This window comes from Gavia stellata, chromosome 7 (assembly GCF_030936135.1).
Source record: "Gavia stellata isolate bGavSte3 chromosome 7, bGavSte3.hap2, whole genome shotgun sequence".
Taxonomy (NCBI): domain Eukaryota; kingdom Metazoa; phylum Chordata; class Aves; order Gaviiformes; family Gaviidae; genus Gavia; species Gavia stellata.
This window is the reverse complement of record NC_082600.1, coordinates 4127561-4140835: the sequence shown is the minus strand read 5'-3', so window position 1 is coordinate 4140835 and position 13275 is coordinate 4127561. Positions and strand designations below refer to the sequence as shown.

Here is a 13275-nt window from a genome sequence, read left to right as displayed (position 1 = left end):
GTTGCTCTTCAAATTCTGAAGACACATAATTTAACTCTCTCCAAGAGTTACAGAGAAGGTACAACGGGATAAGCAGATTTAAACAAGTTTTATTCATAAACTGTTTGGGGAAAGGAAATTTACCGATATAAAAAAAAGTCAAGAAACGAACTGACTTTCTTGAAGTCCGCTAACCCATTCAGGCACATTTATAAATTCACACCATAATTGCTAAGAGAACGCATCTCCACACATTTTACTTAACCTGGGCTGTAATGAATATTGTATTTCAGAACTGTACAGAAAACACAATTCTGTAGCTGACTTGCAACTAGTGTTATCAATTTACTAGCTACACGTTACACAAACACCTTACAATAATAATCAAGAGGTACATTATTTCTCTTTTTATACATTAACCCAGCCTGACATGTGCAGTCAATCACAAATTATATGGTTAATTTAAACAGGTTTGTAGTCAAGCTTGGACTCCAGCTTCTTAGAATCAGCTACTTTTCTAACAGCTTTCATGAAGTCTTCCTGAACTACAAAGTCATGATCGGCACGGATTGCAAACATACCTGTGAAGAATAATTTAAGAGCAAGAGTAAGTTGGTGCTCCTTGCAGCAACAGTACAGAGAAGACAGTACATAAAGATCCACTGAAATTAAAGTGAAAACAGATCCACATTACACTGTCTGCATGTACACTTCTACATGCAGGTCTTGGATGTCGGGAAGAGGAGTAAACTTCAGCAAGGTCACCCTTCTGAACTAGATGATCACTAAGAAATGTATAACTTGTTTTAAGCTACGAGTGTGTACTTACTGTGTTACTCAGGCTTCCCATGTAGGCAAAACCCACATTTATAACGTGGAAAAAGCATAAAATAGTATTAACTCTCCAGTCACTCAGGTACTAAGAGACTTGGATGCTCCGCTAAAAGGAGAAAAATGGGTACCACCGCTGTTTCTGGAATGCATCTAGTTCTTATGAGATAGTATGACAGATGTCACAATATTCAGCCAGTAAGCGGTTGGAGGCCAGCTCCAGCTCAGAAACGGTATGGCTGTTTTATCTCCGCATTATGCTGAACCTGAACTACAGAGATCTTTTACACCACACATGTCACAGGATAGTGCCCAAATCCCCCTAACTCTGTGTGGATGCAGCTTGCGTATGGCAGGGGATATCAGCAGGCGTAATGTCACATGAATGCAGTGCTACTGCTCCTAACTGGCAGCAGATCTGCACGTATCAGCTGGACTGCTGGTATGCCTAGCTGGTTTATGCGCAGGCGCGACAAGAGACTTGTCCATAACCTTAGAACGAGGATGTAAAGAATCGAGTTCTGCGTGACTGTATAGGTCACAAGGAAACTCGGAAGAAAGAAAAGAGATTTTGTTCAAGTTGTTCCACCAAGTTTCAGGGCATATCACCACGCTGCTGCTTATGCTTAACAGTCCCGACACGCGTGACATGCTGTGAAATACACAACTTTTTGGCATTTTGCTGCTGTCCAGGTGCTACCATTTCCGTTGAGTAAAAGCTACCTAGCCCTTACGAAAGAGATACAAAAAGTGAGCATCAGTGAACAGGCGCTGTGTTCCAGCAGAACATTTTTGATCTCCTGATTTTAATCCATTGACAGAAATATCAGAGAAACAGCTCTAACTTTCAGCAGTTACCAAGACTTAGCACATCAAAATTAAGGGTTAAGAAAATACCTGCTTCAGTACAGACATTTCTCAAGTCTGCTCCATTAAAACCATCTGAAAGCTTCACAATTGCTTCATAATCTGGTCATAAAACACAAATGCCAATTAGAAATAAACTCACACTTCCCATTATGGATGCCAACAAAATACATACCCCGCTAGCAAAGAAACACTTTACTTTGATTTCAGTGCAAATAGATAGCTGTGCAGTAGGCTGATAAACTGAAATAATCAGCTGTACTACCCCCTTCATTAAAACAGGATTGTATTGCAGCCAAAAGTTCGTATTGTATAATTAAATCCCAAAGTTACTAACTTGTGGTTACAAGCATCAACATGAAATGCAAGAAAAGCTACATCAAGGCAATGTTCTTACCATCATTTAAATGATGTAAAAACCCAGAAAACCTATCTCCAAGCGATCATAACTCAGTCCCTTTCCGCTTATAACAACTGCATCTACTAAAGGCATTTAACGTCTTGATATATTAAGCCTGATATTTTATGCACATATATTTACTAAAAAAAGTGGCTATGGTTATAGTTTCTAGACTCAATTTTTAAAACACTGTCTGTTGAGCCTCCAGCAAGTTCCAGTATTTGCAAGGCTGCTTATTAAAAAAAAGATCAACTTTCTGCAAAACTTTTCAAAGCAGTTTGCCTTCTGTATGAAATTCAGAACAGTCAGACTGAAAGTTTTTATCTTAAGAATCCAAAAAACCCTAGAGATTAGAAATTCTTCAACTTTATTTTAATTCCGTGTAGCACAATGTGCTATAAAGAAGTCTCCCCACAATCAGAAAGTAAAAAAACGTAAGCGAGGGGACTAAGCAATGTCGAACATTACAAGGTTTGTTAAGTTTAGAGTCTTCAGTAGATTCCAGTGCTGGAGCAGGAGAATCTCATGCTGGAACCTGGAACAGGTCACTATCTTAAGATTTTAATGCAATTCACACCCCACCTTGCTGCTAAGTTCTGGCCTTCCTTTCAGGATCTCAAAGCTGAGCACCACAGTCTTCCCACATCACGTTCAGAAAGTTAGCTAGTACCCATCTGACAGCTCACCTTGCTAAATGGTGTAAAGGAATGATCCTACCCTGCTTCCACTCCAGTGCCCGAAGATACGGAGAAAAAGGATGAAGTACTTTACCTCAGCTTCATGATTTGCTTTGGAGCTTCTTCTCTATCTTAGACTATAGTCGCATGCATGTTTAAGCCAACGTGGCTACTAAGAAAGGCAATCCTCATCCCTCTCTCCCTCCTCCTGCTCCCGAGCCACCCCCTCTATTGCGTTGCAGCTGTTTACGCAGCCAGATGGCGAAGGAGACAGGTGCCGCTATCCAGACCCTGCTGCCGGGCTGCATGAATAGCTGGTGTCAGCAAAGAGGTGAGGGCGGGCCGGGTCTGCGGGACTTTACTGACATAAAAGGCAGCCAACGTCATTTTAAAGGCAAATCACAGTTACAGTTCTCTTGAGGAAAGCTCTGAAGTGTCACTGTGAAACTAAGGCTTGGTCAGCTTAGAGTAACACAGTCATCAAATGAACCTTCCCCATTTTATCTGATAGACGCTTCTCGCCCTTAAGCTTTGGGGAGAGCTCTCTACACCACTAACCAAAGACAGGCTTTCTTTCAGACAAGGTTTTCATTACACCATCTGTGAACTCCAAAATTAGTTTCTCCATGATTTTTAAAGATTCTGTATTGTTTTCAGACTTCTGCAGTAACAATTTTTCTTCCTTTGGGGGGGCTAATGAAAATGCTGTTTACTTACATTAAGCTATTCCTTTAGAAACAGGAAACTACCTAATGAGAATCATGTTAATTTTCCAGTTTACAACTGTGCTCCAAGGGTTTATATTCAGTTTTCCTTTGCAAAGGAAGACTCAGCAACAATTCAATCAGGATGGATTGAGAAAAAAAAGTTAAAAAAAGATGGAAAAAAAGTAGAACTCTGAGAGAGAAGTTGTGTGGCCAGTGTAAAGGTAGGAATTAGAAGGGCAGAGTCATCATAACAACTCACCCTCTTCACAGTTTTACAAACAGAAGTAGGAAGGATACCCAGGTAGCTTCCTACTTACCTATTTCACCATGTTTAGTGATAGGACCTGCATGAATCTTCAAAATGTCTAATCTGGCTTGTTCATTTGGTAGATCAATATCTAGAAAGAATTACAGCTTTAATAAAAACAGAAAACCACAATTCATATGGATAATACCCTCCTTCCAGCCACTGTGAAGTAGTAACTCACGGATTTTTCTATCCAGTCGTCCAGGCCGCAGAAGTGCGGGATCCAGCGTGTCTGGTCTGTTAGTGGCCATGATCATTTTAACTCTGTGCAGAGTATCGAACCCATCCATCTGATTCAATAACTAATAGAAAACAGAAGTTTATTTTTAAACAAGCCAAAACCTTCCTCAGATGATCTATTGTACTTATTTTCCACATAAGTATTTTCACCAAGATGTAAAAGCGGTACAGATGAATCAGAAAAAAAATGCTACAAGCCTCCTAACGGAAGGCCACAGCTCCCTGCATATTCTGTAAGCAATAAAGGAGAGCTTAAGAGAGACACTGAAAATGCTTCGGCCAGAGAAAGAGATATTGAGCAAAGCAGAGCTCATACGTGAAAGACTTGGCTAAAACAGTAAGGCAATGAAAACGGTGCGAGTACTACAGTAGCCAATGCTTGGCCGACACATTTTGATTGTATTGCACCAACTCCAGGACATTAAAATTAGACGTGGAGAACAGCCTCTAGAATACTAATACACACAAACGAAGACATTTCATTGTGCAGATTCAAAGTACTTGCTCTTTGATCACAGGGATTTAATTCTTTATGTAAGGCAGATGCATTCTTTTGAACTGGGCAAACTGTTTGCAAACATAGGCCAATGAAGTTTCCCATTAGCTTCAGAATTCTTAATTGTCACCAGTGGTTTTAGAATTCTCTTCACACAACCCAGTTTACCAGAGCAATTAGTTCAGAAACAAAGAAATACAACTACTTCTCCTCATTTTGAAAAAAATCAAACTGTAACAGTTTTAAAATTTTATTATAGAGTAAGTGTCTTTGGGACTAAAAGAGACAAGCTCTGTTTTCCCGTCTTTAAGAAAGAGGGGGTTCTCCAAACCTTCAAGAAGATGCAGTAAGCAGTAGCAAAGTCAAGTCACAGTAAGAAGAGAAAATATCCCAAATAATTTTAGCAAATTTAAACATTCTTTCTACTAGTCTCCAAGTTGAATTCATGGCTGAGTTATCTGGATGTGCAGCTATCTTTTGTAAGAGCAGCATCGAGTTCACTTTTAACTCAGAAAAAGTTCTACCAAGCCAGATCATAGTGTAACAATTCACATCTGTATTATTATTTAATGTGGACAGTACAGTACGTAGTCAGGGTTTAGACACTCACCTCCATCAGAGTCCTCTGAATTTCTCTATCAGCTGAGGTGCCTTCAGAAAAACGGCGACCACCTGCAGCATACCAAACTCGTAAGTTATAGTACTTTATTTTTGCCTCCATATAATACTGAGGACAATTAGGTATCCCTTTTTAAACATCCACCCTTTCCCCCATTTTAAGAGTTAAATGCACACATTTTAAAATGTTTTTTCATACAGTCAAAAATAACCAAGCCAGATGTGAACAGGTATGGTTCTACGCTAGCTGTAATAGCTCCAGGAGGAAGCTGAGCCACTTGTCCCGTTATGTTTCTTCTGAACAAACATGGATGCACACTCTCTTTTGAGAGGACAGACTGCAGTTTTATAGTTAATTTCAGCATGAAAAGGAGACTCTAGCCATCCTCCAGGCCATTGGCCTTACCAATAGCATCTATCTCATCCATGAAGATGATACATGGCTGATGATCTCTGGCATAATTGAACATCTCTCTGATCAGTCGAGCGCTTTCACCAATGTACTTGTCCACTATTGAACTCGACACCACCTTTTGAAAGACAAAAAGACACACGAGTGAAGAGACTGGAGTGCAAACAGATTAAGCATGCGTGCATGTGTGTGAGTGCAAGAGTAAAGTTACACTACCTTTAGGAAGTTGCAATCAAGCTGGCTAGCAACAGCTCTGGCCAAAAGTGTTTTCCCTGTACCTGGACAGACAAGAGATTGAAGCTGCTTAACTAGTAACCCAACACTGCGTGCTAGTGACTTTAAGAAAAAAAAAAAAAAGAAGGAAAAAAGAAACAAACAAGGCTATTGCCACAGTTTGAGAGTGACAACTAAGCATTTATCCCCCTTTCATGAGACTCACCAGGGGGGCCGTAGAGCAAGCAGCCTTTTGGAGGTATAATTCCCACACGCTGGAATAATTCTGGGTTTGTAAGCGGCAATTCTATTACCTGTGAAGAGACAGATAAACAAACTGAGACTCTGAGTTTTAAAATAGATCTGCAATCCCAGGAAGCTAATAGGACACTTGCCAGTCTGTTTTCCAGACACCTGTGTTCTTATTTATCTGTGCAGCATATTTTGTATGAGAAACAGTTAAGTAAAAAAAGTCAGACTGATCCAACAGATCGATACACAATCTGCCCTTGTCGTTCAGACTTCAGCTCTGCAACGGCTTGTTTCTCTTGATGCTCTTTGCTCAAACTGTGTTTTGCTATTGTCATAATACCGCTACCCAGAGCGATTCTAGCAGGTTTTGTGCAAAATTAGAGTTTGGTTTGTTGGCTGTCAATCCTAACTATGCCCTCCCACCTGACTTTATGGCACTCCCTTAGCCTAAAGGGTCCTGGATCCTTCAAACCCTCTTATTTAGGGGATTTTCTTCATTTTAATCTCAATCCAAGCTTCTGTAAGAGTAGAGATAAGTTATAACCCAGTTTGACAACTGGGCTTTGGCGTTTAGAATCATCTTTCTCTGCTGCTGCAAGGTGTGTGCACAGCATACCAACAATCTCCATTACAGCCAGTCGGCTCACAGCAGCACGAGCTCGTCTTCAAACACCCGCGTTCCTGGGCAGGCTTGCACAGGCTGCAGCACTGATGCCCAAACTAACAGCATTACTTCACTATAAGCGCACCAGCACCCCGCAATCACACTGCTGTTTGCCACAAAGACAACTGCAAAGCTGGACGATATATAAACAATGCTTCAGAAGTTATCTTCCAGTACAGGAAAATGTAATCTAAATTAATGAAACACAGAAAGCACTAATCTCATAGGATCCTTTAACAACCCGTCTCATGATAGCTTAAGACAAACATCAGTTAAAATATTCTTGCACTGAAAAACTTCACGCAGAACATACACCACTATTTGATAAGCATTTTTGAGACACTGGATACCTCTCGCAGCTCTCTGATTTGTTCCGACAACCCTCCGATCTCAGAATACGAAACATCCCCTGGATCTTCATGAGACATATTATAAACCAGTGGATCCACTTCCCTTGGCAAGTATCTGGAATAAAGAGTTAAGAGTAGACATTTCTCATTGTGCAGACACATTTATAAAGTCATTGCAATAAATTTTACAGCAACTATGAAAATGATTTCTTCTCCTCCCACCTTCATAACAAGATGTTTGTTGAAAAATACAGAATAAACCCCAAAGCTAGCAAACTTTTTCAAGTTTAAACAAACAAAAGCTTAAAAAACTGCTGAGTTGTAACTGAATTCTTTTATTTTAAAGAACAACCAATTTCTTTTTAAACCGTATCTAATAGCCATGTAAGTCTTCCCTCAAAGTAATTGTCCTTACTTAAGCACTGCTCTGCAGAAAACTTTTACAAAATATTACAGAACTGATTATTCAGACCTTTGTGTAACCTGCTCAGATCACTATTTTCCCCCCTTTATACGATGAGCCGAAGAGCAGCTGTAGAGCAGGAACCTACCTCATAATAGTCAGAGTGGTCATATCCAGAGCAACTCTTGTCCCTGGCTTCAGCTTACTTTTGTCAAGCTAGTCAGAAAGAAGGTATTTTGATTAGAACCATGCTCCAAAACAATGTTTGGTTTTAGCCAAGATGTTTACTGTAGCTTGCACTCTTTGCTCAATCACACAGAGGAAGAAAACAAGGCCACTGAACTACATGCCAAGCAGCTCGTTTAGTAAACACGGTGTCCCCCTCACCACCATTTTTGGTTTTTGGGAATGCTTAAACTGAGAACGAGCTGGCCCACTGTTTCATGGGAACATGATCTTCAGAAGGAGCGATCCAGGAGCTGGCCTAGACCAATGAACCTGTCGGTTGCCACAACTGGACAGCAGCAAAGCTAAACCAGTCCACAGGAAGAATTTTTTTTAACCTTGAAATAGATCTTGAACAGCAAGTCATTAACTTACCTTTGCCACTTTTGAAAATAAATACTATTTTCTAGAGCTTTTTTTTTTTTTTTTACTGCTGTCAATCCGACTGCATTAGCGTGAGATCTAATCCTCCCCTCTTGACACAGGACAGAACCAGCCATTTCAGAACAGGTAAGCAATCCTCCTTTAAGGACACACGGAACAACCTGCCCCTTTGAGACCGAACTTGCCCCCCTTCTACTCAATGGCTTTCTCATTTCTGGACTGCCAGAAAGGGTGAATAGATGCTCCTAACCTATTTTCTCCAAGCCTTCCATCATTTGCACATTTTCACATATCCAGTTATACCCTCCCATCTTCAAAGTCAGCTGGTTCTAGTTGTTACTCTTTCACTATCGTTTACCTCAGATGCCCTACTCATCTGCCTCAGCAGTTTTTTGTCTGCTTACTCCATTTTTACAAGATTTTTAAGCAAATTAGCAGTCCTATTCCAGTACACCCTGCTAACTTCTGCTGAGATTAAAATTATTAGCTTGTGTTTCTCCCTTTGTTTTTAAGAAACCTGGTCTAGGAGAGCAGTCTCACCTCTCACACAACACAACCTTGAACAACGATCATAGAGATTACCCTGCCACTCTAATTTCTTCTCTTTTTAAAAAAAAAAAAAAATAGGAGGTACTCAATCTACACTTGAAGAATGTGAAACCTATTTATTCCAAGCTTTACCGACATGGCATCTGAACAACAGAGATTTCGACAAGCATTTGCAAGCACTGCCTGAAGCTTCCCATCGCCCCCCCTGTGGGGATCTATCAGGTCGCCTGCCCACGTGGGCTCTCCAGTCACTAGTAGCATTCAGGATCAAGCTGTCGCTCCTCCCTTACAGGGGTCACTACCAAGACCTCTTTCCAGCTGCCTAATTTTAAGAAATCTGTAAAAGCTTGAGAAATTCTATGAGATTCAGCACTGCCCAATAGATTTAAGTTATTCTGCAGTGGGAAGAAAACAAAGAGAAACCACTTGACCTTGAATTCCTTAGGAAATGCACTTTAGATAGGGAAGTAATTTTGTTTCAATTTAAAGAGCGTCGCTCCCCTTCCTCAGCAGCACAGCACAGCCGCAAGGACTTTGGTCAGAACCTAGTTCTTCTAGTCTGTGAAATGCTCCACGGGAAATTACTTGCCTTGATATTTTGACATTTTGAAAACAATCATGGATATGGTTTTTTAGTCTCTGGTATCAAATCAAGGATTTTTTAAGATCAAAGAGTGGTTTTACTGAAGAATAAACTTGAAAGTACGTGCTGCAATGCCAGGGTCATCCAAGCACAACCTACTCCTTAACATTTATCTCCGTTTCAACACAGAACCTCAAGACTACCTCATGTGCCCCAAAGTGGAAGTATACTTATGTTCCAGAAAAATATTTTGTTCATTCTGGTGAAAGAAAACAGTGAATTTGCACCGTAACATCTTGAAAGGGATGAAGCTTAAAATTATGTATTCAAAGAGCCTTTCAATACTAGCAATTCTTGCAGATGTTTTATGCAAGCAAAAATATATTGCATCGGTATGCTTGAGCAAAGTCAAGGATATCTGCATATATACTACGTGATATACTACATACTAACACACTCACTGGTACCCACATTTCCCAAATAGTTGGTCTCTAAAAGGAGAAAAGGTCCATCCTTACTGAAAAATCTAACCCATTGACAGAGTCACCAACACAGGAGAATACGTGCTTAATAAGCTTTGTTCGCTGCTTACTGCTAAGTATGGTTAATTGTGGGCCTTCACCAGGAATTCCTGACAGCTAGAACACCCCCTCCGCCCCTCTTCTAAAATTCTTCAAAGCACAGCAGGCTCCCCACGTGGCCACTTGCTTGCTGCCTCTCAGCTCCTACAGCCACCACACCACCATTACCAATGAATCACCTAAATAGAGTTGGTTAACTTTTGTATGTTGGAGTTCTGTTATTTAACTGGAGTTCTATTATTTAATGGAGTTCTTCAATTTAACTTCCATGTACAAACCTTAAGCTAATCAGAGATTCTTGGTACTGCAAAACATTTGCATGTTGGTCTTGCAAACGCATTTTCTTTTTTTACATAGAATCAGTAAGAGTTCAAAATTCTGTAATGAACATCAGTTTCTCTTCAGAAAAAGAAAGAAAAGCCACTTCTAACACCAATACCACACCTGTGCTCCTTTTACTGAAGGAATTTCTATTTTTTACAGTTTCCACAGTGTAGGAGAACATGCTATGATCATGATGCGTTAAAAGCTCAACTGCAGTTACCTTCCTCCACCAGAAAGGAATCAGCTTAAGATGCACCGAGGTGTCACAGCTGTTAAAAGATCTTACACTTATTTGTGCATTAAAATAACTACGTAAAATGCTGCTGCCTTCTCAGGATACAGGATCCTTCCCCCGGGTCGCTATTCTGTTCAGAGATACCTTACAGTCTCACATTTCATACATACCCTTCTTTGCTTCCATTTCTCAAAATCAGGGATGAGTAACAAAACCTAACTAGAGATTCACTTTTGCTCCCCCAATGGCTCTGCAGTAGCAGAACACTTGCACTAAGTATTGTGGCTCCTACTTAATCGGCAGCTTTGGTAAGGCGTAGCGATCCACAGGTTTTAATTACCGTAAGTGGGTCACATTCAGTGCTCGATTAGCCAACAAGCAGGTATTAAACCATGTCTGCACTACATCCCTTATACTTTTCCATAAAAATAAAAAGCGAAGAGTACCTCTAAGTGGTTCTTACTGACTATAGCAGAAGATGGATTATGCTGTAAGCAAGGTTCTGTATTAAAGTTTCTAACTCCTATAGAATTTGGTGTAGGGAAAAAAGCTGTTGTCTTGTAGACCAGAAGTGACAAGGCTTTTTTTTGAGATCACGAAGGACAAATAAAAATCCCTCAGAGCATTTAGAACAGAGGCCTTGCCTACCATTATTAGTTATTGAAGTGGAATGTAAAAGCATCAGAAAAAAAATACATGAAGATATATAGTTACATAACATTAAATCTAATGCTCAGCACTATGACAGTAATGGTCACATGCCGTGTTCACAACATATAGCAAGGCAGACCTTATACAATTGATTAGTTTTCAGAGCAATGATTAATTTTCAGAGTTCAGAATCAGGCAGAAAGACAGAGCTTCAACTCAACAAAAAGAATAAAACACATGCAAGGCTCCAAGATTGTTCTGGACTGCTTTGTCTGTTCTAGGGAGTTACATTACTACCGGCTACGAGGGGACAGGGCAAGCAGACACCAGTATAAAACAGCCATATACACCTTAAAGAAGAAAATACTTAATCCCACTAAGGACCCAGTTTGTGAAAAGCAATGCTAATATTCAAGACCAACGCAAACTTATAATGAATATTCCCATAGATCAGCTACCTGACGACGACAGCCAACCACATATCTTGGTCCATTTGTAGCCTTCACGATGACTGGAGAAAGAAGATCAAAGAAAAAAAATCAAATTTACTTGATTCACTGCTCTGAATTATGCTTCTGAACTATCCAGTACATGATATTTTTCTGCCAATGCTCAATCACAGATACTCTAATTCTTTACTCCCCCAAATCTTTAGCCAGATTTTAACCACAAAAGCTTATTTTCAAGATTTCAAAGTGTACTTACATTTCTCTTCTGTTAGCTGTTTAAGAACTTCGCCAACAATCTGCAAAAGAATAAATGCAGTATTAGCCGGCAGATAAATTACCCCTGCAAAACAACATTTAACATGTTTCGGGACATGGAAGATGACTGTCACCTTTAAAATTCCTTCTCCTGCTTCACGCTGTTTGCCAACACTTTCATTTCTTTAACACATCTCAACCCAGACAAACACAGAAAACCTCTCCAACCCATTGGTGTGTCTGTTCCTGATGGCAAGGCCCCTGCTTCTGCTAGCTGTACCATTCCAGCTTACTCCTTCTCGATACCAAAAATGGACTTAAATACTACTTCCAGGCAAATTCACCGTCAACCACCACCACAGGTTGCTATGACCTCCTTTCTCTCACGTACCTGCCCGACACTCTGCAAGGCCTTGAGATCATTTTCTGATTTTTCATATTGCTTGGTGAGCTCTTTCAGCTGTTCCCTTACTAGAAAAGGAAGGAAAGACAGGATTTTGCTAACATTGAATCCAACAGTAACTCAGGCCCAGGCCCTTTACCAGCAGAAAAGCAGCAGGTAGAGCTAGACTGTGGAGATCTGCACACCCAGTAAGTCGCCCTCCTGCAAGCACAGCGGAGCCCCTGCTCAGCAACTCCAGGGCCTGCACGCCCTCAACACAGTGGTGCCTCTTATTAGTGACAACGCTCTTGGAGAGGGCATCTAAAAACCCAATCCTGAATCTAAAAAGCCCAAGTTCAAAAGTATCGTTGCCTTTGTACAGCACTGACATCTGTACGGGGGGATGTGCTACTGCCATAACGATATAACAGAGGACGTCCGCAACAGGAAAATAAAAGGCTGACAGAAAAACCTTACGGGGGAAAAGGCTGAGGAAAGGGAATGGCCCGGCTGGATTTGGAGGCGGCAGGGCCTGACCCTCCCGCCCACCCCAAGGCAAGGGGGTCCCCCAGGGCCCGGGCTGCCCCGCGGGGCTCTCCCAAGGGGAAAGGAAAACAGCCATGGCGCGGGGCGCTGGCAAGGGGAGCCGCGACGCAAGGCCCTGCCGCCGCGACCGGCAGCGCTCAGGCCCGGCCCGGCCCGGCCTCCCTCCTTCCCTCCCCTCAGCCCGGCCGCCGGCGCTGCCCCGCGGGGCCCGGCCAGGCCCATGACGAAGCGCGGGCAGCGGCGCGGCGGCCGCGGGGCTCCCTCAGGGCTCCCCGGGCGCTCAGCAGCGGCGATCCCCACGGCGGCGGCCCCCGGGAGGGCGCTCACACTCCTTAAGGCGGCCGTCGATCTCCTTGTGCTCCAGCAGCTTCTTGCGGTAGTCCTGCAGCGCCTTGTCTCTCGGGTCCGCCATGATGAGCAGCCGCCGCTCATAGGGAATGCCGGGAAGGGCCATGGCCGCCGGGGGCAGGGCCGCGCGCCCGCCCCGCCCCGCCCCCCGCGCGCGCCCGCGCCCGCCAGCCCGCCCTGCCGCGCGCCGCAGCGCCCCCTGCCGCCGGGGAGGGGTGCCGGGCACCCGTCCGGAGGGGGCATGCGCGAGGCCACGCGCATGCGCAGTGCGACAGGCGCGAACATACAGCCGGTCCCAGGGCGTCGTGCGGACCGCCCGCCCCGCGTACAAAGTACGTGCTGTACTT

General features: G+C 42.6%; 1 protein-coding gene across 2 annotated transcripts in view; it reads right to left on the bottom strand.

The window, feature by feature from the left end:
* Positions 1 to 300: 300 nt before the first annotated feature.
* The window catches only part of PSMC6 (proteasome 26S subunit, ATPase 6), a 364454-nt gene continuing 351479 nt past the window's right edge, over positions 301 to 13275 (bottom strand). The window contains exons 1-14 of one of the 2 annotated variants that reach the window (XM_059820023.1): positions 12908 to 13029; positions 12044 to 12123; positions 11654 to 11693; positions 11407 to 11459; positions 7565 to 7632; positions 7014 to 7128; positions 5974 to 6061; positions 5751 to 5812; positions 5529 to 5652; positions 5115 to 5176; positions 3950 to 4070; positions 3779 to 3859; positions 1708 to 1779; positions 301 to 560 (exon numbers count right to left, since the gene is read on the bottom strand). In XM_059820023.1, coding sequence (XP_059676006.1) covers positions 442 to 560; positions 1708 to 1779; positions 3779 to 3859; positions 3950 to 4070; positions 5115 to 5176; positions 5529 to 5652; positions 5751 to 5812; positions 5974 to 6061; positions 7014 to 7128; positions 7565 to 7632; positions 11407 to 11459; positions 11654 to 11693; positions 12044 to 12123; positions 12908 to 12992 — 1170 coding nt within the window. In that variant the 5' untranslated portion in view covers positions 12993 to 13029 and the 3' untranslated portion in view covers positions 301 to 441. Of the gene's footprint in view, positions 561 to 1707; positions 1780 to 3778; positions 3860 to 3949; positions 4071 to 5114; positions 5177 to 5528; positions 5653 to 5750; positions 5813 to 5973; positions 6062 to 7013; positions 7129 to 7564; positions 7633 to 11406; positions 11460 to 11653; positions 11694 to 12043; positions 12124 to 12907; positions 13030 to 13275 lie in introns of those variants that run through there. The other variant, XM_059820024.1, reaches the window with a different exon arrangement.